At 43.9% G+C, this 26003-nt stretch overlaps 2 protein-coding genes, 1 long non-coding RNA gene and 3 pseudogenes across 4 annotated transcripts; 3 read left to right on the top strand and 3 right to left on the bottom strand.

The window, feature by feature from the left end:
- Positions 1–296: 296 nt before the first annotated feature.
- Positions 297–2424, bottom strand: LOC130136631 (protein NUCLEAR FUSION DEFECTIVE 4-like; annotated as a pseudogene).
- A 2583-nt stretch (positions 2425–5007) lies between these two features.
- On the top strand, positions 5008–6360 carry LOC130136630 (probable aspartyl protease At4g16563; annotated as a pseudogene).
- A 2180-nt stretch (positions 6361–8540) lies between these two features.
- LOC130136661 (uncharacterized) lies at positions 8541–10796 on the top strand. 2 transcript variants are annotated; one of them, XR_008815448.1, is made up of 3 exons: positions 8541–8794; positions 9874–10181; positions 10441–10796. It is a non-coding gene; the product is annotated as an uncharacterized LOC130136661 (long non-coding RNA). The 2 variants fall into 2 exon arrangements; XR_008815447.1 differs by lacking the exon at positions 8541–8794 and having other exon boundaries at positions 9802–10181.
- A 3251-nt stretch (positions 10797–14047) lies between these two features.
- Positions 14048–16198, bottom strand: LOC115666627 (protein NUCLEAR FUSION DEFECTIVE 4-like). Its single transcript, XM_056306729.1, has 2 exons — positions 15372–16198; positions 14048–14608 (listed from the first exon to the last, which is right to left on the bottom strand). Exons 1-2 carry the CDS (start codon positions 15996–15998, stop codon positions 14048–14050), a joined length of 1188 nt encoding a protein of 395 aa, XP_056162704.1. The 5' UTR covers positions 15999–16198.
- Positions 16199–18213: 2015 nt separating this feature from the next.
- LOC130136629 (probable aspartyl protease At4g16563) lies at positions 18214–20273 on the top strand (annotated as a pseudogene).
- A 4235-nt stretch (positions 20274–24508) lies between these two features.
- Positions 24509–25059, bottom strand: LOC130136669 (protein NUCLEAR FUSION DEFECTIVE 4-like). Its single transcript, XM_056306771.1, has one exon. It carries the CDS (start codon positions 24934–24936, stop codon positions 24667–24669), a length of 270 nt encoding a protein of 89 aa, XP_056162746.1. The 5' UTR covers positions 24937–25059; the 3' UTR covers positions 24509–24666.
- Between the last annotated feature and the right edge of the window lie 944 nt (positions 25060–26003).

The following is a 26003-nucleotide window of genomic DNA, read 5'->3' as shown; positions in this document are numbered from 1 at the left end:
ACGGTCCGATTAATACCCCAATGTTCAAAAACCGCACATTGAACTTGTACTTTAGATTCCGACCAAAAAAAACACTTGTATCTTCGATTAGGTGAATTATATAATGCCGATTTCTCGATCAATAACACATACATATATGTCCAGGAATATTTTTTTCCTTGAGCGAAGATATTTGGCAAAATAAAAGAAAAGGTGTATATCCTAACTCGTATTGAAGAGTGCATTCGTTTAGTTAGCTACTACTTCTCTATACTTCTTGAATAAAACTTGCGCGTACGTGCGTACAAAGACTAAAGCTAGGACGGTCCCGAGTAAGCACAGACATCCCCAGATGACAAATGTCGTGCTATAACACTCCATCCCCCTTGCATTTCCCGTCGCCGCCTCGCCGGCTGCGGTAGAGCAACGCTGCGGCGTATCCGAAGACGAAGGACCCAATCGGGATGTTGGTGACAAGGATGTTGTGGTACGTGAGCACCGCCATCATCGGCATCTGCACTGGGGCCATCACGTCCATCTCCGTGGCGACCACCACCGAGCTCTTTGGGACCAAGAACCTCGGCGTGAACCAAGATGACAAACGTTGTGCTATAACACTCCATCCCCATGCACTTCCCGTCGCCGCCTCGCCGGCTGCGGTAGAGCAACGCCGCGGCGTATGCGAAGACGAAGGACCCAATCGGGATGTTGGTGACAAGGATGTTGTGGTTCACGCCGAAGTTCTTGGTCCCGAAGAGCTCGGTGGTGGTCGCCACGGAGATGGACGTGATGGCCCAGTGCAGATGCCGATGACGGCGGTCCTCACGTAGAGCGCCGCCGTGGCAGGGCTGAGGAGCAGGAAGTAGGCACCGACCATTGGTGCCATCAGTACCGCCATTGATGCCGGTCTCGACACCACGTACTTTCTGCTGAAACAGGAAGAAAAAGAAAAATGTTCACTTTATGATTTAGCTTTTGGACCATGACTAAAAGTCTCAGGACGTTAAAGAACGTTGTCCCAAAAGCCAACTTTTCACCTATAAGTGGACGGACAAAAATGCAAGACAGCGATAATTCATACGGCGAATTTCTTCGAGTAATGTAATATTATGTCATCCGATGCAAGCACATACGTGAAAACAGCTTCTTATAATCGACATGCACTGAACAATATCTTATCTTCGTATGCATAGAAATCTCTTATGGAGAACGTGCCTAACATCTCTTGTAGAAATCTCTTCTCTTATCAGGCTTCAGTCCCTCCTGCCTTCAGAGCGGCCTGGCTCGCATGTGTTTTCACTAGCTAGGAAATAAGGACAATTAATGCTGAATGCCATGAAGTCTAGACTTAAAGTCCACACCCGATCAAGCAAGACATTTACGTGCAAATGCCATGGTTGTCCGTCCACTTCAAACTATGGACTAGTTGATGAACTCCACCATCTACCAGCTGAGCTACGTGGTCGCGATCGACAACTTCCCGCTCCACCGCCAGCTCGCCGTCGGGCTCACCACCATCTACCAAATTTTGAGCGCCAGTGTCTACACGGATATAGTTGACGCCGCACTCAACAAGCGCGGCGTGACTGGGGCTAGAGCTAAAGCATATCTGCTTCTCAATTCAGTCCTGCCAATGGCCGTGCGCATTTTTGCCCGCCCCTGGACCGTCTGCATTGACAACCCGAACTAAAGGCACGGTGGCTAGCGACACGGCCATTGGCAGGACTCAATTGAGAAGCAGATATGCTTTAGCTCTAGCCCCAGTCCCGCCGCGCTTGTTGAGTGCGGCGTCAACTATATCCGTGTAGACACTGGCGCTCAGCCCTTGGTAGATGGTGGTGAGCCCGACAGCGAGCTGGCAGTGGAGCGGGAAGTTGTCGATCGCGACCACGTAGCACACCGTGTTGATCCAGCAGATGCTTTTCCCGGCGAGGACGGCAAGGAGAAACATCCCGGGGTACGAGACCGAGGTGACCTTGCCAGCCACGAAGAGGTACTGGATGCCGTTCCCGGCAAGCCCAAGCAACGCGCCCACCAGGAGGACGAGCCAGAGCGGGAGGTACACCGCAGCGATCCCCGAGAACCACCCCAACAGCTTGCCCGCGTCGGAGGCGAAGGCGAGGTTGTTGAGCTGGACCTGGGAGATGGAGAGGACTTGCTTGAGCTGCGAGGAGTATGCCGGGAAGTTGGTGTTCGTCCCAGCGATGGTCTGGAGCCAGATCACGGCCACGAGGCAGAGCCACTGGGCCAGTGATGGAGGCATCGTTCTCGGTTAATATTTGCTCCAAGTGTTGCGCGCAGGTCCTCCTTTTATAACATCGGGCAGCGACGAGAACAGAAACAGACTGACAAAACAAAAGGACAGAGGAAAGATGGACGACGGCGAGGATCCCGTACAAGGTTTCTAAGGTGGGAGATGGAGGTTGGGGAGGGACAAGCAGAGAGGGATGCAGCCATCGCCTTTGAGCCCCCATTAATGGTTCCCTGAGGTGGGTGTGTGCCAAGTCCAAGAAGGTCTTATATAGTGATCTCTCTTCGGGTCCTGTGCGGTTGGGGCATGACTGAAACGGATTCCCAGAAATCGCGGAAAAAGGGGAACACATTCTTTAGATGCAGCTCGTGTCCGACGCGGCTATTGTGAAGCAGTGCCGGGCGTGACAAGGCTGGGGGAGTCGAGAAGGCTGCAATGCGTGACCGAGGAACCTGCAAGAATTACCTGGACGATTGGGGCTCGCTCATGCCTTCATGCTCCCAGCTCTCAACAACTTTTCTCGATTTTTCTCTTCTGGCCGTGAATTCTCTCCCTGTTTTTCTCTTCACGATTTTCTTTTTCTCTCAATGGTGGCCGTGTATGTCAATTTTTGTGGCCTCCTCTTCATGTCCGTGTACGCTCCTTAAATAGCCAGTATCCCGGGCTCCACTTGATCATCAAAATATATTCTTCGTATCGTGCAAATAATAATATTCAATGGAGTCCAGCTTGCGAAAATTCTTCCCAAACTCTCCGTAAGATATTATCTCCACTCATTGCCTTTTGCACCCTCCTCCAGCTCAGTGTTTAATATCTTGCTGATCTCGTCTCTCGCTCGCTTTCTTTATTCATCAAAATTTTGATGGATCAATTAACTTCCATAAAGAGTAAAGATTTCTCAATTTGCATGACAGGTGCAACGCCCATGCAATTTTTGAGATTATGGTGAATATTCAACGGGCTTGGCTGAATTCCACATTCTTGTGGACTTAGCACAAATTAACTCGGAATTTCCCTCACTTGAATCCATTCGTCGCCGGTCCAATTTAAATGCAACCATATGAGCCGATGAAAATGCTTCTACTATCTATATGCTATGCCATCTAAATATATTATTTTTTATTTAGGGGTTAAAAATTAATCCGTAATTTTTGTGCAAATATTTTCAAATGCTAAGCCAAAATTTAGGTGTCAACATTGTTTTATCAGTATCTTGTGCAGCAAACTGTAGATGGATTTGGAATTTTTCCACTATGTACAAATTGCATTGGACAGGTGGTAACTTGGCGGTGAAGCTGTGATTGTTTGCTTATTTGAGTTAATGGCTTGATGGTCTATCCTATTTATGCAAAGAAGAACAAAGGACCTAATCGTCATCACCTTCTTTCCGTCGGTGAAAGGACGGGCTTAGAAGTAATGCCAAAGGTGGACCAACGGTCCTCACTCGGCACGGGTTCTCCTAAACCCTTACCTTGCGCGACATTTGAATAGTCAATTTTAGTTTCAATTAATCCTACAAGAATTATAAATGAGGTGTCGCTACTAGCCTAGTGGGGTGGGCTAGAAACCAAATGAGTTATAGGAGCATACCTCACTTCCTACACAACTAGAAATGTAGGGTCGGGGACTTGATTTCGCTAGTTATCTAACTAATGATCTTCGATACCTAAACTTGATTATTTGTTAGTCCAAGTAGTCTTTTTACAAAATTATGAATCATAAGATCTCGCCTGTTAGGTGTCCATGAGATTTTTTATTGGTGTTTATTATGATCCTAGAAACGGTAACCTAACCATTCGGCTAAAGAAAGCAAATCACAACATAGGAAAACAATATAAAAGAATCACAATCAATTGGTATAAGAAAGTAATGAAGAGCGACTAAAAGGGTAAAGTGCAGTAAGGTAACCCGATAAGAGTCGGGCAAATAATATGACACGGCCTCGTTATTAAGCCCGGGACAGCAACCTCCATGAGCTTAGTTCAAATCAAATTCAATTTTCTAAAGAAACTAAATTTCTTATGTCTAAACTAGAGAAAGTATCTGACCCAAAAAAAAACCAGAGAAAGTCATGAATTTTCGTAAGTATTATATAAATGAAACTAAATTAATTGTAATGCTGAAATCTAACAACCTAATAAAGATTTATTTTTCTAACCAATTTTCTAATTTTTCTTCTATTTTTCGGATTTATTTTTATTTTTATTAATTCAGAAATGCGGATAATGCCTAACAAGGATTTCACAAGGACGCAGGCCAGGCCTTTGAGCCCGGTCCGCGTATCACAATCGAGGATGGACTTTGCAAGTCCAAGTAGCAATCACCTTCGACCACCAGACCGACGCCATAGCCATCGTCGCCGGCGAGCTGACTAATATGGAACAATCCGAGATCGGCCACGGTGCACATTAATAACTTTGGCTTGTTCTCCTCTCCGACGGCGGCCATTCAATCACCGCGAGAGCACACCGAGCACCAAAGGATCAAAAATGAAATGATCAGATTCGTCTTCAGTGATGATGAATATGAGTGAGATTAAGTTGGGACTATAACAAATCAATCACTGCTAAGCTATCTACATCAACATGTTGAGCACATTTTCTAGTCAGGCAAAATCTCGGACCAATTTGGATTCATATTCTCAGAGGCATTTTATCAAGCAAGTTATATGCAATCAGTGAAGGAATGACAGAAAAGCACAATGACCCTGGATTAGAGTCCAAATCCAAAACAAAATCAGCCAACGATGTCTGTAATTGCTAAAAAAATACACGCGAATGGATGGAGTCGATTCCAGATTGATTCAGAGTATATCATTTCGGTTCTTTTCGATTCATCAAAACAGAGTATAATCGGGAGTACCTGGTTTATCAGCGACGCTCGATTTGGTGACCGGAGCCCTCACCACCGTCTAGGAACAGAACCACAACTGGCGATGGAAATTTTTAGACGAGATCTCAGATCTTCAGTTCTCACCGCCGCAGAATAAAGAGAAGCAGAGCAAGAAATGCACGTCTCAGGAACGCTGAGGAGCCGCGGCAATGAATGCTTAAATCAATATTCAAATCGTTCAAGCTTTCGGCTACAGCGAGAAGACAACGTAGCTTTGAACTACATCTTCATGGACAGTTAGCAGCGACCTCGTCTGGTTCCCTTCTCCTTTCAACTGCATCCTCTGCGAGGGCAAGCCCAACCCCAACCCCAACCGCCACAACCCCGTCGTTACCCTCAACCTTTCCTCCACCTGCATGCGCGGCCGCTCACTCCTCTCTCTCCTCCTCCGACCTCTGCGCTGCTGCTTGCTGCGCCCTTGAGTCCAACAAAATCTCCAGACTCTGCCTCCTTCTCTTGCCCATCCTTTTACTATGCCGACGGAGACGGCAGCTTCACTGCCACCCTGTATCGCCACTCCATTTCCATACCGAGTTTGCCGGCCGAGCCCTCTCATCCTAGGGCGGAAGGAGAAAGCGTTTAGCAATGACGAGGCGGAGTTCGTGTAGCCGAGATGCTCGACAACCCGAAGCATCGGTACTTCTACTGCATCAGGCTGCAGGGGATATCCGTGGACCGGAAGCATATTCCGGCCGCGGAGAAATTGAGGGCAGTGGACGGCCACGGGAATGGCAGAATGGTGGTCGACTCGGGGACGACGTTCACCATGCTGCCTGCGGGCCTGTACGGCTCGTTGGTCGCCAAGTTTGAGCGACGGCTCAGCCGAGTCCATAAGCAAGCGAGAGAAATAGAAGACAAGACCGGGCTGAGCCCGTGCTGCTACTTCGACAGCGACGCAATGACGAGCGCGCCTCCTGTTACATTGCATTTCGTGGGGCAGGGGTCCAGAGGTGGTGCTTCCCAGGAGGAATTATCTCTACGACTTCATGGACGGCGGCAACGGCAGCAGGAGGCGGTCGCGAGTTGGGTGCTTGATGCTGATGAACGGTGGGGATGAGGCCGAGGCGGAAGGCAGGCCCGAGGCAACCATGGGGAATTATCGGCAACGGGGTTTTGAGGTGGTTTACGACCTGGAGAAGCGAAGGGTGGGGTTTGCCCGACGGCGCTGCGGGGCTGCATTGACGTTCGGTCTACGGTCGACGGTCACTGGTCAGGGTCATTTGATCCCAGGTGAATAAGATAATTTACTCGTTTTGAGCGTTCCAAACCGGTGGAGGGGAAATGTGAAGTTGGTGTAAAGTTCCTGTTAGTGTACAGCTTCCTTTTGGTACAGCAGTGAAGGAATAGTTGATCAAATTAGTGAATATTTTCAGGGGAAAGTATTGTTGATAGTGTTCATATTGGAATCAATCGGAGAAGTGCAATAAATCGGATCGTATGAAGAGTTTTGATTATAGGACCTAAGAGCAACACATAGGTGAAAATAATAATAATAATAATAATAAGGGTGTTATTCATGAATATCTTAAAGACAATAGTCATGATCACTGAACGCGATAATACCGCATATCAATACACTTTGAAAATTGAGGAATGCATGTTTCGCTTACTTCAATAAAAAAATTCGTTATGTTTTCATAGCACAATGGCTGTTTCTCTTTTTAGCTGGCGATACTTTGAATGGTTAAGTTTTTTGTACTAAAATAGGTTTAACAAATGTGCCGACACACTCAGCTCGCTGGCGAAAGATTGAAGTGTTTCGTGAATGATTATTACTCTGTCACCTCTTTTCTTGCCCAACCATCTAAGAGGATGCATGGCCGGTCAGAGCAATCAATTGAACAAGCTCTATGTTGGATTCATTTCGTTCGATTTATCTCGATAAGTGGGTTGTTCGAAATTACAAATTTCCTGCGTATCCATCAAAAATATTTGAGAAAAAATCAATTTTGGAAGCACTTATATGCATATCAAAGGAAAAGGAAATGAATAATTTCTTAGTTCTATCGGTAGTCGAGAAAATTCCTTTGTCGTCATGCACGATTTTTGCATGATTGTGCATTCGGTCTGCAAGATGATGAAGGCTTGAAGTTTGATTTTTTCTTTTCTTTTATTAAGAAAAACTTCTGCCAATTCTTACGCATCTATTCAGTGGTACATACTTCTTTCCATTTTTATGATGTTAATGTAAAAGAGTTTATTGAAGGGGGGAGTTCAATCCGCTCAGCATGGTCCTCTAAATCTTGGAGAATATAAATAAGAGGATTTTACTAAAAATTGTTCCATATCTTCTTCTTTTTCAGTTTTAATGCATTCAACGTCATAGGACATGATTTTTTATTAAATATACTTAACAAATGTTTTCGGACCGCTCAGCATCCACAGAGAAAATGAAAAAAAAAGGAAATTTTTTTTTTAAAAAATCTACTCTACGACTAGTCTTGGCTGTCCTTTATAGGGGGATTGACCCGTGCTTCTCTGCATATGTACGAGAATACTTCTGGCATTTTTTACGGCCCTTCCTGGATTCTTCAGGCCTGGATTAAGCTTTACATTCCTTCAATATTTTCGGATACCAAGTTACCGCTGCCTAGTGGAAACAAAGCCACTCCATATTTTCCAACTTTTTTGGCATGTCCGGTGAGACCTTTGTGGTTCGATTTGAGGAAGCGTTAGTGGCGCGAACAATGAATCAGGAGCCCTGCAGTGCCGCTGGTGAGGATAATCATTAATCAATCTTATAATTGAATAACTGACCAGATTTCTCTCATTAATCGATCTTATAATTCAAAATAATCTCCGCAGAGCCAAGAATCGTCGTAAACGTCATTTATGACTATCCTGAGTCCTCAAACATCTGGAATGGGGATTTTTTTGAACCAGGCGATTGGACCACGTTATTCTTTCTGGACCAACTTTGGTTTGACGATACTCTATCGCAATCAATTTTTGACCAAGGAGTGCGTTGTATCGATTCTTGGCTAGTTTGAATTGATCTTCACTCAAATATACCTTGGAAGTTATAGCCTATTTTCCATTTATTTTTCAAGTTAATAGACTATCGCCAATAATTAGTGTGCTCAAGAAAGTATTGTACGATAGTCTTATCATGGAATAGATGCAAGGCATCGGGATGTCAAAGATGATTGTCCCAAGGGGCAGTTTTGAACATGACCGGGGATAATCTTCGCCAGTGAATCGTCTGGCCGACGAGAACTTGATAACTTGACCAGATAGTGAAGCATTCCCCCTTCAACATTAGAGTAAATGCATTTTTCGTCGCTAATTTGCCACTAATTTTTCAACGAAAATAGAACATATTAGAATAAATGCGTTTTTTTTTAAATTCGTGGAAAAATAGAACATATTAGAATAAATGCATTTTTTTGAAATTCGTGGGAAAATTCGTGGTAGATTGCGCCTTTTAGAGAAAAAGGTTTTGACTTTAGCTTGTGCTGCAATTTTGGAGAAGTGGGATGAGGTATGTGGGAAATGGGTAACTGCTGTTAGGTGATTTTTCTATGAAACTGTGGTCAATTTGATTGGGGAAGTGGCTGTGGTGGGTTGATAAGAAAGGGGCTAAGTGTGCTTTAGGTTATTGTTGGTTCTTTTTATTCATGATCTGAAAGGAAATTCTTTATTTTTTGCTTTGATATCTTAATGGGTATTTCAGTTTTGATTACGGACTCCAAATGTTAAAGCTCCTTTTCTAGAGATGGAATGAAATGCAAGGACTGGCTGTCTTTGGTGGCTGTGCATAATGACTGTTGGTTGCTCTCTGTGGCCTTCTACTTTGGTGCTCAACTTAACCGCAATGAGAGGTACTTTCTTTTTGCTTGCACTTGCTGAAGATTGTTATTGCATATGCGGCATACTCAAAGGATCTGTTGAGGTCAGTATTGTGATTCTGGGTGCCTTACGTCCCAACTCAGCTAGGCAGCCAGTTAATCAAGCAATTAAGAGATGCCAACATAAATTTAATGGCGCTAGCTTATTCTAGTAAAAACAACCATTCTGCAATCTTTTCACCAAGTTTGGATTTTGAATTAGGTACAACAACTTGAAGCCATTGGGTTTGGGCAGAAATAAAATGGAGCAGATATGAAACAAATTTGTTTGGGCTGCTTATGTGAAGTGTATTATTTAGTATTTTGCATCTAAATTCCTGTATTTATTGTCAAAAGAATGACTGGTTCCTTCAATCATCATCTCTTCGCTTTGTTAGTCTTTATTGCTGAGAGATCCATAAAGAAAAATGTCCAGTAATGAAACTATTTTCACTGTCCCGGAAAATGGCCTTAGTTCCCACATCTAGAAAGTTAAATAATTATTTGTGTATTGAAACATATTGAATAATAAATATCCATGTGTGGCTTGAATAGATCAACTCTAGTACGACACGGTGTCATGCAAAGATTGCCACAATGTTAAGTACTACCTAGGGTGACTAGAGAAGTTGAGCTGCATTTTAAAAAAAGATGCTTTATATCATGTTCTTTATGTGAACTGTCATACATGTTTCTTGGTGATGTGGAAGGTGAGGCTGTAGATGCTTCTTTTCCCCTTTGAGGACTTTGTCGTCTCATTTTCTTGTGTATGGTTATATTATGGTGATAGCCTCTTGAGGACTCTCTAAGTTATGGGTTCACAGTAAAGGGATTGGGATTACAAGGTATGAAATACCTGGATGTCCTTTTATAATATATATCTATGTATCTTTAGTACCTTGGTCTCCCCTGATTATGTTGGAGAGTGTGGTTTTGGTTTTGAGGAAGTAACTTAAACATATCGAGAACTTGTAGTAGTAGATTGAACCTAAGCTATTCTACATTGTTTTGGCATGATACTTAGTATTCTTGTTTGAAATAACAGGAGGAAGGATGTTGTATCTTTCTTGGGTAAGTTGGCCAATGAAGGGAAGGATGTTGTATCTTTTTTGGGTAAGTTGGCCAATGAAGAGATGGTCAATGCAATGCATGTTCTGCTTTTGTATCTACGAAGTGCTCCAGATGATGAAAAACCTTTGGTTGCCATACTTATGCTGCACTTTGATCTACTAGTATACTTTCTTGAATATTCATTTTGTAGTTTTTGGGATTTTATTGGATTTTGAATTTGATATTTGTAACTTCTCTTCTTGCCCATTTTTGAGTTGCATCCGTAAGATATGCCTCGATGAGTATGACGAAATTTTATGGTGATTAACTTGGTATTGGAATTTGAAGATGCAGTGTGAATTTGCAGATTTAATGAAGCCTACTCTTATTTTTTGGCTATCTATTCCAGAAAATTATGGCTAAGATAACACTTTGGTGTAGGTAGAACCTCGGAAGTACAGCATATACAGAGAGAGGCTGTCGTGGCAATTTCTGCATAAGTTATGCAAATGAGAGGTTGCAACGACATTTCAACTGGCATCTGTTAAAACTGGAGCAGGAAGTGAGCATCACACATGGACCGTATCTTTAGTAGTTTTGTTTAGTATTTATATGCTGGGGATTGTCGCTAAAAGCATGATATTCTTTTTTGATTCATTTTTGTCGTCATTATTTATTATGCAAGATTATTTATTCTCTCATTATGTGTACTATAAAAAAAAATATTTATGTCATTCTTGTGGAAAACGTTGATAAATGTATTTCATTTTCATATTATTATAATATTTTGACATTAAGCGCTCAATGTTAAATATAAATTCTAGAAATTAATTTTTCTTTTAATTAGGTTAAAAATCAAAAAATAAAATATTAGATTATGTTTAAATTCATGGAAAAATTCGGATTTTGCCATGAATTTTGTAATAAACTTTGCCACGAATTGGTTTTCGTCGCAAATTACTAACGAAAATTCAAATTTTTGGCTGCCAAAATTTTTGAAAAAAATTTGCGACGAATTTTTTTGTTCGTTGCTAATTTCGTGGGAAATTCATTTTGTCACGAATAATTAGCGACGAATGTTGTCACGATTTTTGCAACTAATAATTAGCGAAGAATTTTGTAACGAATTTAGTCACGAATTTATCTACAAATTTTGCCACGAATTTGTTTTTGTCGCAAATATTACAAACGAAAAATTAAAATTTTTTGTGGCAAAAATTTTCGTCGCCGAATTAGCGACTAATTTTTTTCGTTGCTAATTTCGTCGGAAATTCGTTTTTGCCACGAAATTTTACCACGAAAATTGAAATTTTTTGTCGCAAAAATTTGCAACGACGATTTTTTGTTCGTCGCTAATTTCGTTGGAAATTCGTTTTCTAACGAATTTTGTTAAATTTTTCGTGGCAAAATTCATGGTAAAACCCTTGTTTTTTTTCGAAAAAAATTCGCGATTTCCCACGAATTTTGTTTTTGTCGGAAATTACCAACGAAAATTGAAATTTTTTGTCGAAAAAATTCGCGATTTCCCACGATTTTTGCAACGAATAATTAGCGACAAATTTTGCAACGAATTTTCCCACGAATTTAGCCAACAATTTTTTTTTCGTCGCAAATTACCCACGAAAATTGAAATTTTTTGTCGGAAAAATTCGCGATTTCCCACGATTTTTGCGACGACTAATTAGTGACAAATTTTGCAACGAATTTTCCCACAAATTCAGTCACGAAATTTGTTTTCGTTGCAAATTACTAACGAAAATTGAAATTTTTTGTCGCAAAAATTCGATTTGCGACGAATTTTTTTTCGGCCCTAATTTCGTGGGAAATTCATCGTGCCACGAATTTTGCCACGAATAATTAGCGACGAATTTATCCACGATTTTTCCAACGAATTATTAGCGACGAATTTTGCCACGAAATTTTGCAACGAACTTTGCCACGAATTGATTTTCGTCACAAATTACCAACGAAAATTCAAATTTTTTTTTGCTAATTTCGTGGGAAATTTTTTTGTTCGTCGCTAATTTCGTGGGAAATTCATTTGCCACGAATAATTGGCGACAAATGTTGCCACGATGTTTCCAACGAATAATTAGCAACGAATTTGGCAACGAATTTTCCAACAAATTTAGCCACGAATTTATCTACGAATTTTGCAACGAATTTTTTTGCGTCGGAATTTACCAATGAAAAAATAAAATTTTTTGTCGCAAAAATTTCCGACGACGAATTAGCGACGAATTTTTTTCGTCGGAAATTCGTTTTGCCACGAATTTTACCACGAATAATTACCGACGAAGTTTACCACGATTTTTGCAACGAATAATTAGCAACGAACTTTCCAACAAATTTTGCCACGAATTTTGCGACGAAAAAATTTCGTCACAAATTACCAACGAAAATTTAAATTTTCTGTCGCAAAAATTTGCGACGACGAATTACCAAAGAATTTTTTTTCGTTGCTAATTTCGTTGGAAATTCGTTTTCCAACGAATTTTGTCAAATTTTTCGTGGGAAAATTCGTTGAAAAACCCTTGTTTTTTTGTAGTGAAAGCACATTACAAAACGCGGAAAACGTGTCTATTCTATACTTGATTCACCGATCGAGAGAAACATATTATGTAAAGGCACATACCTCTTTACCACGGATTAAATGAACCTATTGTAGTCTCGAGAGAGAGAGCGATTCTTTAATTGTCGAGTAAAGTCGCTTTTTGATTTTAAGTGAATGAGAGTTTATGATAGTGAACCAAATTCACTTACTGAATACAATTTGTGTTCCGGCCTGTACACACGCACTCCCAAAAGCAACAATAAATAGATTAATTAAATTAAGAAAAAAGGGATGGGACAAGAAGGAGATCACATCAATTACGACGTCAGGAGTGAGATGTCACGGATGAGATGCTTTGGACGAGAGGGGGGCTGCTTGCGGTCCCGTGAGCTGGGGTCGGAGATATCCGACGGGTCCACGGTTCAATCTCAGCCTCATGCACATAAGTCAGAGTCCAAAAATTCTCTCTCTCTCTCTCTCTCTCAAGATCGCGATCAAATGATAACCGAGCTCTTCGTCTCGATTGATCTCGTGGATATGCACGCACGTTTAAGGAACGTGATCCCCGACTCGATTATAGCCGGAAGATATCCCGTGATTTGAATCTCAAAACCTAGTACATCCAAATCGAGCACGCATAATGTCTCGTAAGGTTAGATGAGTTTTGCTATCATTATTACTTTCTCATGAATCATTTCGAGCTTACTAGGGAGAAATAAAATTGTGGCGAGTGCATCTCATCGAGACATATATATGGTATTTGTTAGTGCAAATTCGATTTTCTAGTTGGGATTGTATGTTGTGGTTGGAATCGCGGCACGTTTTATTGTCCTGTTCAAGCGAGCAGCATAAAAACAATAGTCAATGAGTCAAAAGATCAGTTTTTTTTAGGATAATGCTGTGAGGTACGAACACAAAGAATTATCACTCGACAAATTAGTACGGTTGAAAAGCAATGAATAATATATCATATTACTCATAATTCATTACCTAAGATTTAAAGAGAAATTGCGTCCACGCTAAAGTATCTTAGTAGTCATGTGCATTATCATGTGGGCCCGTAAGACTATTTGGCCATCGTATCGAATTATCGAGTCGAGTATCATAAGTCGTGTCAATGCAATACGTTTTTCTTTTAGTGACATGGTAACAGTCTGATTAATACCTCAATGTTCAAAAACCACACATTGAACTTGCACTTTAGATTCCGACCAAAAAAAACACTTGTATCTTAGATTAGGTGAATTATATAATGCCGATTTCTCGATCAATAACACATACATACATGTCCAGGAATATTTTTTTCCTTGAGCGAAGATATTTGGCAAAATAAAAGAAAAGGTGTATATCCTAACTCGTATTGAAGAGTGCATTCGTTTAGTTAGCTACTACTTCTCTATACTTCTTGAATAAAACTTGCGCGTACGTGCGTACAAGACTAAAGCTAGGACAGTCCCGAGTAAGCACAGACATCCCCAGATGACAAACATCGTGCTATAACACTCCATCCCCATGCACTTCCCGTCGCCGCCTCGCCGGCTGCGGTAGAGCAACGCCGCGGCGTATCCGAAGACGAAGGACCCAATCGGGATGTTGGTGACAAGGATGTTGTGGTACGTGAGCACCGCCATCATCGGCATCTGCACTGGGGCCATCACGTCCATCTCCGTGGCGACCACTACCGAGCTCTTCGGGACCAAGAACTTCGGCGTGAACCAAGATGACAAACGTCGTGCTATAACACTCCATCCCCATGCACTTCCCGTCGCCGCCTCGCCGGTTGCGGTAGAGCAACGCCGCGGCGTATCCGAAGACGAAGGACCCAATCGGGATGTTGGTGACAAGGATGTTGTGGTTCACGCCGAAGTTCTTGGTCCCGAAGAGCTCGGTGGTGGTCGCCACGGAGATGGACGTGATGGCCCAGTGCAGATGGCGATGATGGCGGTGCTCACGTAGAGCGCCGCCGTGGCAGGGCTGAGGATCAGGAAGTAGGCACCGACCATCGGTGCCATCAGTACCGCCATTGATGCCGGTCTCGACACCACGTACTTTCTGCTGAAACAGGAAGAAAAAGAAAAATGTTCACTTTATGATTTAGCTTTTGGACCATGACTTAAAGTCTCAGGACGTTAAAGAACGTTGTCCCAAAAGCTTTAGTGTCCGTTCAAATGTAACAGACATTGATCCTCGCTCCAACATTGGAACAAAAGAGCCAACTTTTCACCTAAAAGTGGACGGACAAAAATGCAAGACAGCGATAATTCATACGGCGAATTTCTTCGAGTAATGTAATATTATGTCATCCGATGCAAGCACATACGTGAAAACAGTTTCTTATAATCGACATGCACTGAACAATATCTTATCTTCGTATGCATGGAAATCTCTTATGGAGAACGTGCCTAACATCTCTTGTAGAAATCTCTTCTCTTATCAGGCTTCAGTCCCTCCTGCCTTCAGAGCGGCCTGGCTCGCATGTGTTTTCACTAGCTAGGAAATAAGGACAATTAATGCTGAATGCCATGAAGTCTAGACTTAAAGTCCACACCCGATCAAGCAAGACATTTACGTGCAAATGCCATGGTTGTCCGTCCACTTCAAACTATGGACTAGTTGATGAACTCCACCATCTACCAGCTGAGCTACGTGGTCGCGATCGACAACTTCCCGCTCCACCGCCAGCTCGCCGTCGGGCTCACCACCATCTACCAAATTTTGAGCGCCAGTGTCTACACGGATATAGTTGACGCCGCACTCAACAAGCGCGGCGTGACTGGGGCTAGAGCTAAAGCATATCTGCTTCTCAATTCAGTCCTGCCAATGGCTGTGCGCATTTTTGCCCGCCCCTGGACCGTCTGCATTGACAACCCGAACTAAAGGCGCGGTGGCTAGCGACACGGCCATTGGCAGGACTCAATTGAGAAGCAGATATGCTTTTAGCTCTAGCCCCAGTCCCGCCGCGCTTGTTGAGTGCGGCGTCAACTATATAGACACTGGCGCTCAGCCCTTGGTAGATGGTGGTGAGCCCGACAGCGAGCTGGCGGTGGAGCGGGAAGTTGTCGATCGCGACCACGTAGCACACCGTGTTGATCCAGCAGATGCTTTTCCCGGCGAGGACGGCAAGGAGAAACATCCCGGGGTACGAGACCGAGGTGACCTTGCCAGCCACGAAGAGGTACTGGATGCCGTTCCCGGCAAGCCCAAGCAACGCGCCCACCAGGAGGACGAGCCAGAGCGGGAGGTACACCGCAGCGATCCCCGAGAACCACCCCAACAGCTTGCCCGCGTCGGAGGCGAAGGCGAGGTTGTTGAGCTGGACCTGGGAGATGGAGAGGACTTGCTTGAGCTGCGAGGAGTATGCCGGGAAGTTGGTGTTCGTCCCAGCGATGATCTGGAGCCAGATCACGGCCACGAGGCAGAGCCACTGGGCCAGTGATGGAGGCATCGTTCTCGGTTAATATTTGCTCCAAGTGTTGCGCGCAGGTCCTCCTTTTATAACATCGGGCAGCGACGAGAACAGAAACAGACTGACAAAACAAAAGGACAGAGGAAAGATGGACGACGGCGAGGATCCCGTACAAGGTTTCTAAGGTGGGAGATGGAGGTTGGGGAGGGACAAGCAGAGAGGGATGCAGCGAGAGATCGACGATGTGTCTTTTCAATGGACATGTGATCACGCGAAGGCCATCACCTTTGAGCCCCCATTAATGGTTCCCTGAGGTGGGTGTGTGCCAAGTCCAACAAGGGCTTATATAGTGATCTCTCTTGGAGCCTTGTGCGGTTGGGTTCTGAAACGGATTCCCAGAAATCGCGGAAAAACGGGAAAAGCATTGTACCAAGTCCAAGAAGGGCTGCAATGCGTGGCCGAGGAACCTGCAAGAATTACCTGGACGATTGGGGCTCGCTCATGCCTTCATGCTCCCAGCTCTCAACTCCTTTTCTCGATTTTTCTCTTCTGGCCGTGAATTCTCTCCCTGTTTTTCTCTTCACGATTTTCTTTTTCTCTCAATGGTGGCCGTGTATGTCAATTTTTGTGGCCTCCTCTTCATGTCCGTGTACGCTCCTTAAATAGCCAGTATCCCGGGCTCCACTTACTTGATCATCAAAATATATTCTTCGTATCGTGCAAATAATAATATTCAATGGAGTCCAGCTTGCGAAAATTCTTCCCAAACTCTCCGTAAGATATTATCTCCACTCGTTGCCTTTTGCACCCACCTCCAGCTCAGCGTTTAATATCTTGCTGATCTCGTCTCTCGCTCGCTTTCTTTATTCATCAAAATTTTGATGGATCAATTAACTTCCATAAAGAGTAAAGATTTCTCAATTTGCATGACAGGTGCAACGCCCATGCAATTTTTGAGATTATGGTGAATATTCAACGGGCTTGGCTGAATTCCACATTCTTGTGGACTTAGCACAAATTAACTCGGGATTTCCCTCACTTGAATCCATTCGTTGCCAGTCCAATTTAAATGCAACCATATGAGCCGATGAAAATGCTTCTACTATCTATATGCTATGCCATCTAAATATATTATTTTTTATTTAGGGGTTAAAAATTAATCCGTAATTTTTGTGCAAATATTTTCAAATGGTAAGCCAAAATTTAGGTGTGAACATTGTTTTATCAGTATCTCGTGCAGCAAACTGTAGATGGATCCGGAATTTTTCCACTATGTACAAATTGCATTGGATTGGTGGTAACTTGGCGGTGAAGCTGCGATTTTTTGCTGATTTGAGTTAATGATGGGTCTCACTTGAACAATGGCTTGATGGTCTATCCTATTTATGCAAAGAAGAGCAAAGGACCTAATCGTCATCACCCTCTTTCCATCGGTGAAAGGACGGGTTTAGAAGTAATGCCAAAGGTGGACCAACGGTCTTCCATCGGCACGGGTTCTCCTAAACCCTTACCTTGCGCGACATTTGAATAGTCAATTTTAGTTTCAATTAATCCTACAAGAATTATAAATGAGGAGTCGCTACTAGCCTAGTGGGGTGGGCTAGAAACCAAATGAGTTATAGGAGCATACCTCACTTCCTACACGACCAGAAATGTAGGGTCGAGGACTTGATTACACTAGTTATCTAACCAATGCTCTTCAATACCTAAACTTGATTATTTGTTAGTCCAAGCAGTCTTTTTACAAAATTATGAATCCTAAGATCTTGCCTACTAGGTGTCCATGAGGTTTTTTATTGGTGTTTATTATGATACTAGAAATGGTAACCTAACCATTCGGCTAAAGAAAGCAAATCACAACATAGGAAAACAATATAAAAGAATCACAATCAATTGGTATAAGAAAGTAATGAAGAGTGAGTAAAAAGGTAAAGTGCAGTAAGGTAACCCGATAAGAGTCGGGCAAATAATATGACACGGCCTCATTATTAAGCCCGGGACAGCAACCTCCATGAGCTTAGTTCAAATCAAATTCAATTTTCTAAAGAAACTAAATTCTTATATCTAAACTAGAGAAAGTATCTGACCAAAAAACAAACTAGAGAAAGTCATGAATTTTCGTACGTATTATATAAATGAAGCTAAATTAATTGTAATGCTAAAATCTAACAACCTAAAAAGATTTATTTTTCTAACCAATTTTCTAATTTTTCTTCTATTTTTCGGATTTATTTTTATTTTTATTAATTCAGAAATGCGGATAATGCCTAACAAGGATTTCATAAGGACGCAGGCCAGGCCTTTGAACCCGGTCCGCGTATCACAATCGAGGATGGACTTTGCAAGTCCAAGTAGCAATCACCTTCGACCACCAGACCGACGCCATAGCCATCGTCGCCGGCGAGCCGACTAATATAATATGGAACAATCAGAGATCGGCCATGGTGCACATTAATAACTTTGGCTTGTTCTCCTCTCCGACGGCGGCCATTCAATCACCGCGAGAGCACACCGAGCACCAAAGGATCAAAAATGAAATGATCAGATTCGTGTTCGGTGATGATGAATATGAGTGAGATTAAGTTGGGACGATAACAAATCAATCACTCACAAGCTATCTATATCAACATGTTGAGCACATTTTCAAGTCAGGCAAAATCTCGGACCAATTTGGATTCATATTCTGAGAGGCATTTTATCAAGCGCGTTATATGCAATCAGTGAAGGAATGACAGAAAAGCACAATGACCCTTGATTAGAGACCAAATCCTAAAAAAAAATCAGCCTATGATGTCTGCAATTGCTAAAAAATATACACTCGAATGGATGGAGTCGATTCCAGATTGATTCAGAGTATATCATTTCGGTTCTTTTCCATTCATCAAAACAGAGTATAATCGGGAGTACCTGGTTTATCAGTGACGCTCGATTTGGTGACCGGAGCCCTCACCACCGTCTACGAACAGAACCACAACTGGCGATGGAAATTTTTAGACGAGATCTCAGATCTTCAGTTCTCACCGACGGAGAATAAAGAGAAGCAGAGCAAGAAATGCACGTCTCAGGAACGCTGAGGAGCCGCGGCAATGAATGCTTCAATCAATATTCAAATCGTTCAAGCTTTCGGCTACAGCGAGAAGACAACGTAGCTTTGAACTACATCTTCATGGACAGTTAGCAGCGACCTCGTCTGGTTCCCTTGCGCTCCTTTCAACTGCATCCTCTGCGAGGGCAAGCCCAACCCCAACCCCAACCGCCACAACCCCGTCGCTACCCTCAACCTTTCCTCCACCTGCATGCGCGGCCGCTCACTCCTCTCTCTCCTCCACCGACCTCTGCGCTGCTGCTTGCTGCCCCCTTGAGTCCAACAAAATCTCCAGACTGTGCCTCCTTCTCTTGCCCATCCTTTCACTATGCCGACGGAGACGGCAGCTTCACTGCCACCCTGTATCGCCACTCCATTTCCATCCCGACATCTCCTCCTGCCTTAGTCCTTCGTAATTTCACCTTCGGGTGTGCCCACTCGGCCCTTGGAGAGCCGGTCGGAGTCGCCAGGTTCAGCCGAGGCTCCCTCTCTTTGCCAGCTCGCTCGCTTGTTAACCCTTGTTGGGCAACCGGTTTTCTTATTGTTTGGTGTCTCACTCTTTCGAGCTGGACCGAGTTTGCCGGCCGAGCCCTCTCATCCTAGGGCGGAAGGAGAAAGCGTTTAGCAACGACGAGGCGGGGAGTTCGTGCAGCCGAGATACTCGGTACTTCTACTGCGTCGGGCTGCAGGGGATATCCATGGACCGGAAGCATATTCCGGCGGCGGAGAAATTGAGGGCAGTGGACGGCCACGGGAATGGCAGAATGGTGGTCGACTCGGGGACGACGTTCATCATGCTGCCTGCGGGCCTGTACAGCTCGGTGGTCGCCAAGTTTGAGCGACGGCTCAGCCAAGTCCATAAGCAAGCGAGAGAAATAGAAGACAAGACCGGGCTGAGCCCGTGCTACTACTTCGACAACGACGCAATGACGGGCGTGCCTACTGTTACATTGCATTTCGTGGGGCAGAGGTCCAGTGTGGTGCTTCCCAGGAGGAATTATTTCTACGACTTCATGGACGGCAGCAACGGCAGCGGGAGGCGGTCGCGAGTTGGGCGCTTGATGGTGATGAACGGTGGGGATGAGGCCGAGGCGGAAGGCAGGCCCGAGGCAACCATGGGGAATTATCAGCAACAGGGTTTTGAGGTGGTTGACGACCTAGAGAAGCAAAGAGTCGGGTTTGCCCGACGGCGCTGCGAGTCCCTGTGGAACAGCCTCAACCAACGCTAGGCACACGGCTGCATTGACGTTCGGTCTACGGTCGACGGCCACTGGTCAGGGTCATTTGATCCCAGGTGAATAAGATAATTTACTTGTTTTGAGCGTTCCAAACCGGTGGAGGGGAAATGTGAAGTTGGTGTAAAGTTCCTGTTAGTGTACAGCTTCCTTTTGGTACAGCAGTGAAGGACTAGTTGATCAAATTAGTGAATATTTTCAGGGGAAAGTATTGTTGATAGTGTTCATATTGGAATCAATTGGAGAAGTGCAATAAATCGTCCTACGTGCACGGCCAATGCTAATGTAATAATTTTTAATAATATTTTATTTTTTCAAATTTTTTTATTTTTTATTTTTTCTTTTCTTCCTTCTTTTCCTTGTTTTTTCCCCCACAATGGCCGACGAGGCCATGGCTGCCTTCCCCCATGGCCGCGCCTCGCGATTTGGGCGCAAGACAATCTCACCCAACCTCGTCGGCCAAGGGGAAAAGGCGGACATGGCCTGGCCAGCCGTGGGCAAGGCCACCTTCGCCTATGGCCTTTGCCTACTTTAATTGTCGAGTAAAGTCGCTTTTTGATTTCAAGTGAGTGAGAGTTTGTAATAGTGAACCAAATTCACTTACAGAATACAGGTAAGTTTTTCTTCTTCTTCTCACTTTTGTTCCCACGAAATAATTGTCATTTACGGTTATTTTCTTTCATGGGCTCTTTCTAGGTTAATGGGCTGGGTTAGCCCATCATGGGCGGCCCATTTATTCACAAAACCCATCAGGGTCCATCGAAGCGTCGAGTTGGGTTCGTGTGTGAACGGAGGAAGTAGGGTTCGCGTGCGTCCTATGCGGGCCGGGGGGGGGGGGGGGCGCTCGGGTTCCTGCAAGGAAGCAAACTCGTTCTGACGAGAGAGTTTGTGCAAATCTCTATTGAGGAAATGAAATCTCGACTCGATAGCTTGTGCTTGTCAAAGTATTCGTGCAATTATATTGCCTGTTCGGAGCGAAAACAACATGTTTTCCCAAGCCGTTCCAGCGAAAACAATAATCTAGGCAGCACACAAGACTAAAAACGATCTAGGTTTCCGGAAATATATTTACCTCTTCGGGAGCGCATCTCCCCACGGTACATAAATCTTTGTTCCCACTTCAACCCTTTTTCTTTTTCCCCTAAAGTCTTTTCATTAGTCATGCGGACCTAAGTACATCCTTAAAATGTTCTATCTCGGTCCTCGTCCGAATCTCGAGATCATTGGGGATAAAAAATTTACATAGGGTATTCCCTCTCGATGGGAAGAAAAAGATACAAGAGAATTGAAGGTACGAGGCCAATTTTTGTCCCAATAAACCCTTTTCATTTACCTAAATTCTCTTTATTAGTAATGTGGATCTAAGCATGTTCTTAAAAGATTTCATTTCGGTTATTATCCGGACCTCAGGGTCACTAAAATGAAAAATTTTTGAAGGATATTCCCTTTTCATGGGAAATAAAAATATACCTAGAGAATTAGGAATGCGAGGCCAATTTTTGTTCCCGCTAAACCCTTTTCTTTTTCCCTGAAGTCTCTTTATTAGTCGTGCACTCACATATAAAAGCTTTTGTGCAAAAAGGGGGCAAAGGAGAAGTTTCGCAGGATTCCGCGCGACGTGCTTTTTCATCCTTCGGAGAAACGAGTCGCCACCGCGTCGTCGTGAAATTTCGTTCTACGCGGGGCGATCATGAAACGGAAACTCTCGCGTCCATCGGCGTAACGAAACGACCTCACTTGCCGAAATCAAGAACCATGTACACTTTAAAAGCAGAATCCTTTTACATTTTACGAGTGAAAGCATGCTCGATGAGAGGACAGTTTCCACTTTAAAAGCAAGTAATTACACGCCTTACAAAGATAAAAGTGAATGATAAAGTGTGCCTCGGTTTTCTATGGTCATCGAGACACTTTGGCGTCGCAATCACATACATTAGGTACACTTTTATTTTCAAGATATTCACTCTTGCCAACTGCCCACCTGAATTTAGGTAGCGCGGCAATAGAATGATGGGCTTCAAATTACCAAGTTTTCCCGAATTTTAGTGTGAAATTATAACTTACAGATGCGTTTATTTTCGCGGAAAATGAATGATTTGCAAAAATATTTCCCTAAAATAATCGTTCATATCGCCCGAAATAATTAGCCAATGGAAATGATTTAACGGTCGACAACGATTTATGTCCGAATATTTTCGTAGATGATGTAAATAAAACATCCGATCATCCCATCCCTTTCGCTCCGCATTATATAATACGGTCCGCCGGGTGAACAAAATGTTGCTATAACACGACATGCAACTACATAAAGCCTCGTAACAACGTAGCTTAATTAAATCCTAGTGAAATGTCAAATTGTGTTCCGGCCTGTACACACGCACTCCCAAAGGCAACAATAAATAGATTAATTAAATTAAGAAAAAAGGGATGGGACAAGGAGGAGATCACATCAATTATGACGTCAGGAGTGAGATGTCACGGATGAGATGCTTTGGACGAGAGGGGGGCTGCTTGCGGTCCCGTGAGCTGGGGTCGGAGATATCCGACGGGTCCACGGTTCAATCTCAGCCTCATGCACATAAGTCAGAGTCCAAAAATTCTCACTCTCACTCTCTCTCTCTCTCTCAAGATCGCGATCAAATGATAACCGAGCTCTTCGTCTCGATTGATCTCGTGGATATGCACGCACGTTTAAGGAACGTGATCCCCGACTCGATTATAGCCGGAAGATATCCCGTGATTTGAATCTCAAAACCTAGTACATCCAAATCGAGCACGCATAATGCCTCGTAAGGTTAGATGAGTTTTGCTATCGTTATTACTTTCTCATGAATCATTTCGAGCTTACTAGGGAGAAATAAAATTGTGGCGAGTGCATCTCATCGAGACATATATATGGTATTTGTTAGTGCAAATTCGATTTTCTAGTTGGGATTGTATGTTGTGGTTGGAATCGTGGCACGTTTTATTGTCCTGTTCAAGCGAGCAGCATAAAAACAATAGTCAATGAGTCAAAAGATCAGTTTTTTTTAGGATAATGCTGTGAGGTACGAACACAGAGAATTATCACTCGACAAATTAGTATGGTTGAAAAGCAATGAATAATATATCATATTACTCATAATTCATTACGTAAGATTTAAAGAGAAGTTGCGTCCACGCTAAAGTATCTTAGTAGTCATGTGCATTATCATGTGGGCCCGTAAGACTATCTGGCCATCGTATCGAGTTATCGAGTCGAGTATCATAAGTAGTGTCAATGCAATACTTGTGTTTTTCTTTTAGTGACATGGTAACAGTCCGATTAATACCCCAATGTTCAAAAACCGCACATTGAACTTGCACTTTAGATTCCGACCAAAAAAAACACTTGTATCTTAGATTAGGTGAATTATATAATGCCGATTTCTCGATCAATAACACATACATATATGTCCAGGAATATTTTTTTCCTTGAGCGAAGATATTTGGCAAAATAAAAGAAAAGGTGTATATCCTAACTCGTATTGAAGAGTGCATTCGTTTAGTTAGCTACTACTTCTCTATACTTCTTGAATAAAACTTGCGCGTACGTGCGTACAAGACTAAAGCTAGGACAGTCCCGAGTAAGCACAGACATCCCCAGATGACAAACGTCGTGCTATAACGCTCCATCCCCATGCACTTTCCGTCGCCGCCTCGCCGGCTGCGGTAGAGCAACGCCGCGGCATATCCGAAGACGAAGGACCCAATCGGGATGTTGGTGACAAGGATGTTGTGGTACGTGAGCACCGCCATCATCGGCATCTGCACTGGGGCCATCACGTCCATCTCCGTGGCGACCACCACCGAGCTCTTCGGGACCAAGAACTTCGGCGTGAACCAAGATGACAAACGTCGTGCTATAACACTCCATCCCCATGCACTTCCCGTCGTTATAGCACGACGTTTTTCATCTTGGTTCACGCCGAAGTTCTTGGTCCCGAAGAGCTCGGTGGTGATTGCCACGGAGATGGACGTGATGGCCAAGTGCAGATGCCGATTATGGTGCCGCCGTGGCAGGGCTGAGGAGCAGGAAGTAGGCACCGACCATCGGTGCCCTCAGTACCGCCATTGATGCCGGTCTCGACACCACGTACTTTCTGCTGAAACAGGAAGAAAAAGAAAAATGTTCACTTTATGATTTAGCTTTTGGACCATGACTTAAAGTCTCAGGACGTTAAAGAACGTTGTCCCAAAAGCTTTAGATGGTGGTGAGCCCGACGGCGAGATGGCGGTGGAGCGGGAAGTTGTCGATCGCGACCACGTAGCACACCGTGTTGATCCAGCAGATGCTGTTCCCGGCGAGGACGGCGAGGAGAAACATCCCGGGGTACGAGACCGAGGTGACCTTGCCAGCCACGAAGAGTTACTGGATGCCGTTCCCGACAAGCCCAAGCAACGCGCCCACCAGGAGGACGAGCCAGAGCGGGAGGTACACCGCAGCGATCCCCGAGAACCACCCCAACAGCTTGCCCGCGTCGGAGGCGAAGGCGAGGTTGTTGAGCTGGACCTGGGAGATGGAGAGGACTTGCTTGAGCTGCGAGGAGTATGCCGGGAAGTTGGTGTTCGTCCCAGCGATGGTCTGGAGCCAGATCACGGCCACGAGGCAGAGCCACTGGGCCAGTGATGGAGGCATCGTTCTCGGTTAATATTTGCTCCAAGTGTTGCGCACAGGTCCTCCTTTTATAACATCGGGCAGCGACGAGAACAGATACAGACTAACAAAACAAAAGGACAGAGGAAAGATCGACGACGGCGAGGATCCCGTACAAGGTTTCTAAGGTGGGAGATGGAGGCTGGGGAGGGACAAGCAGAGAGGGATTCCCAGAAATCACGGAAAAACGGGAAAAGCATGGTACCAAGTCCAACAACTTCGGGCCCTGTGCGGTTGGGGCATGACTGAAACGGATTCCCAGAAATCGCGGAAAAAGGGAAACACATTCTCTAGATGACATCCAATCAATCAAAGTATGTATTCAATCAACAGAAAACATCCAAGATATCGATTTTTGAATCGTATAATCCAATAATTATATCTAAATGCTTACAGATAGAATCAAAAACTTTTATCACGTTGCGGATTAGGAAATAAATCCTAATTGATAATGCCTCATCACTCAAAGGAATCCGGTTAGATATCGATGATGCAAATTAGGCAATAAATAAAGAATAACAAATTGGAAAAATATTATTACCTATTTCGCAGATAATGTTTTCAAATTCGAACTCGATGGACGACACGGGACGATAGTGGCCGGCGGTGGTGGTTTAGCCAAGGAAGATTGCCTCGCATTTGCTCGCAACTTGGCTAATGATGGTGTCTGGCCGGGGAGTGCATATCGGTGGTGAACGTAGCGGTGACTCACGGGCTCGTGGAGTCGAAGGGCAAGTGGCTGGCACGATGACAACGGATGCGAAGTAGCGGTGTGCAAAACGGACTACCCAAACTGGGAACCGCCTAGACCGGACTGGACCAACCAGTTTGATCGGTTCATGAGAGTGTCGGTCCGGTTCCCGGTTCCTAAAAGTGAAACCGTCTAAAAGTGAAACCGGTGTCGTGGCGGTCCGGACCAGACCGACTACATATATTTTTTTTATTTTTAATTTCTTCAAAAAAGTTTGTAAAATGTGAACTAAACTTTCCCAGCACCACAATAAATCTCCACTCATCGTCGTTTTGAAAATTTGTCACTCTCTTTCGTT

Source organism: Syzygium oleosum, unplaced genomic scaffold (genome assembly GCF_021117445.2).
Source record: "Syzygium oleosum isolate NSW1041296 unplaced genomic scaffold, Sole_v2.1 Sole_v2.47, whole genome shotgun sequence".
NCBI classification, from domain to species: domain Eukaryota; kingdom Viridiplantae; phylum Streptophyta; class Magnoliopsida; order Myrtales; family Myrtaceae; genus Syzygium; species Syzygium oleosum.
This window is presented reverse-complemented; position numbering and strand designations above follow the sequence as displayed.

What these genes read in the sequence shown, in the direction of transcription:
- LOC115666627 (XM_056306729.1), bottom strand. Translation starts at nt 15,998, where the DNA reads ATGCCTCCATCACTGGCCCAGTGGCTCTGCCTCGTGGCCGTGATCTGG. An exon ending in AAAAATGCGCACAGCCATTG is followed by an intron (nt 14,609 to 15,371) that starts GCAGGACTGAAT and finishes TTCCTGTTTCAG; the next exon opens with CAGAAAGTACGTGGTGTCGA.
- LOC130136669 (XM_056306771.1), bottom strand. Translation starts at nt 24,936, where the DNA reads ATGCCTCCATCACTGGCCCAGTGGCTCTGCCTCGTGGCCGTGATCTGG.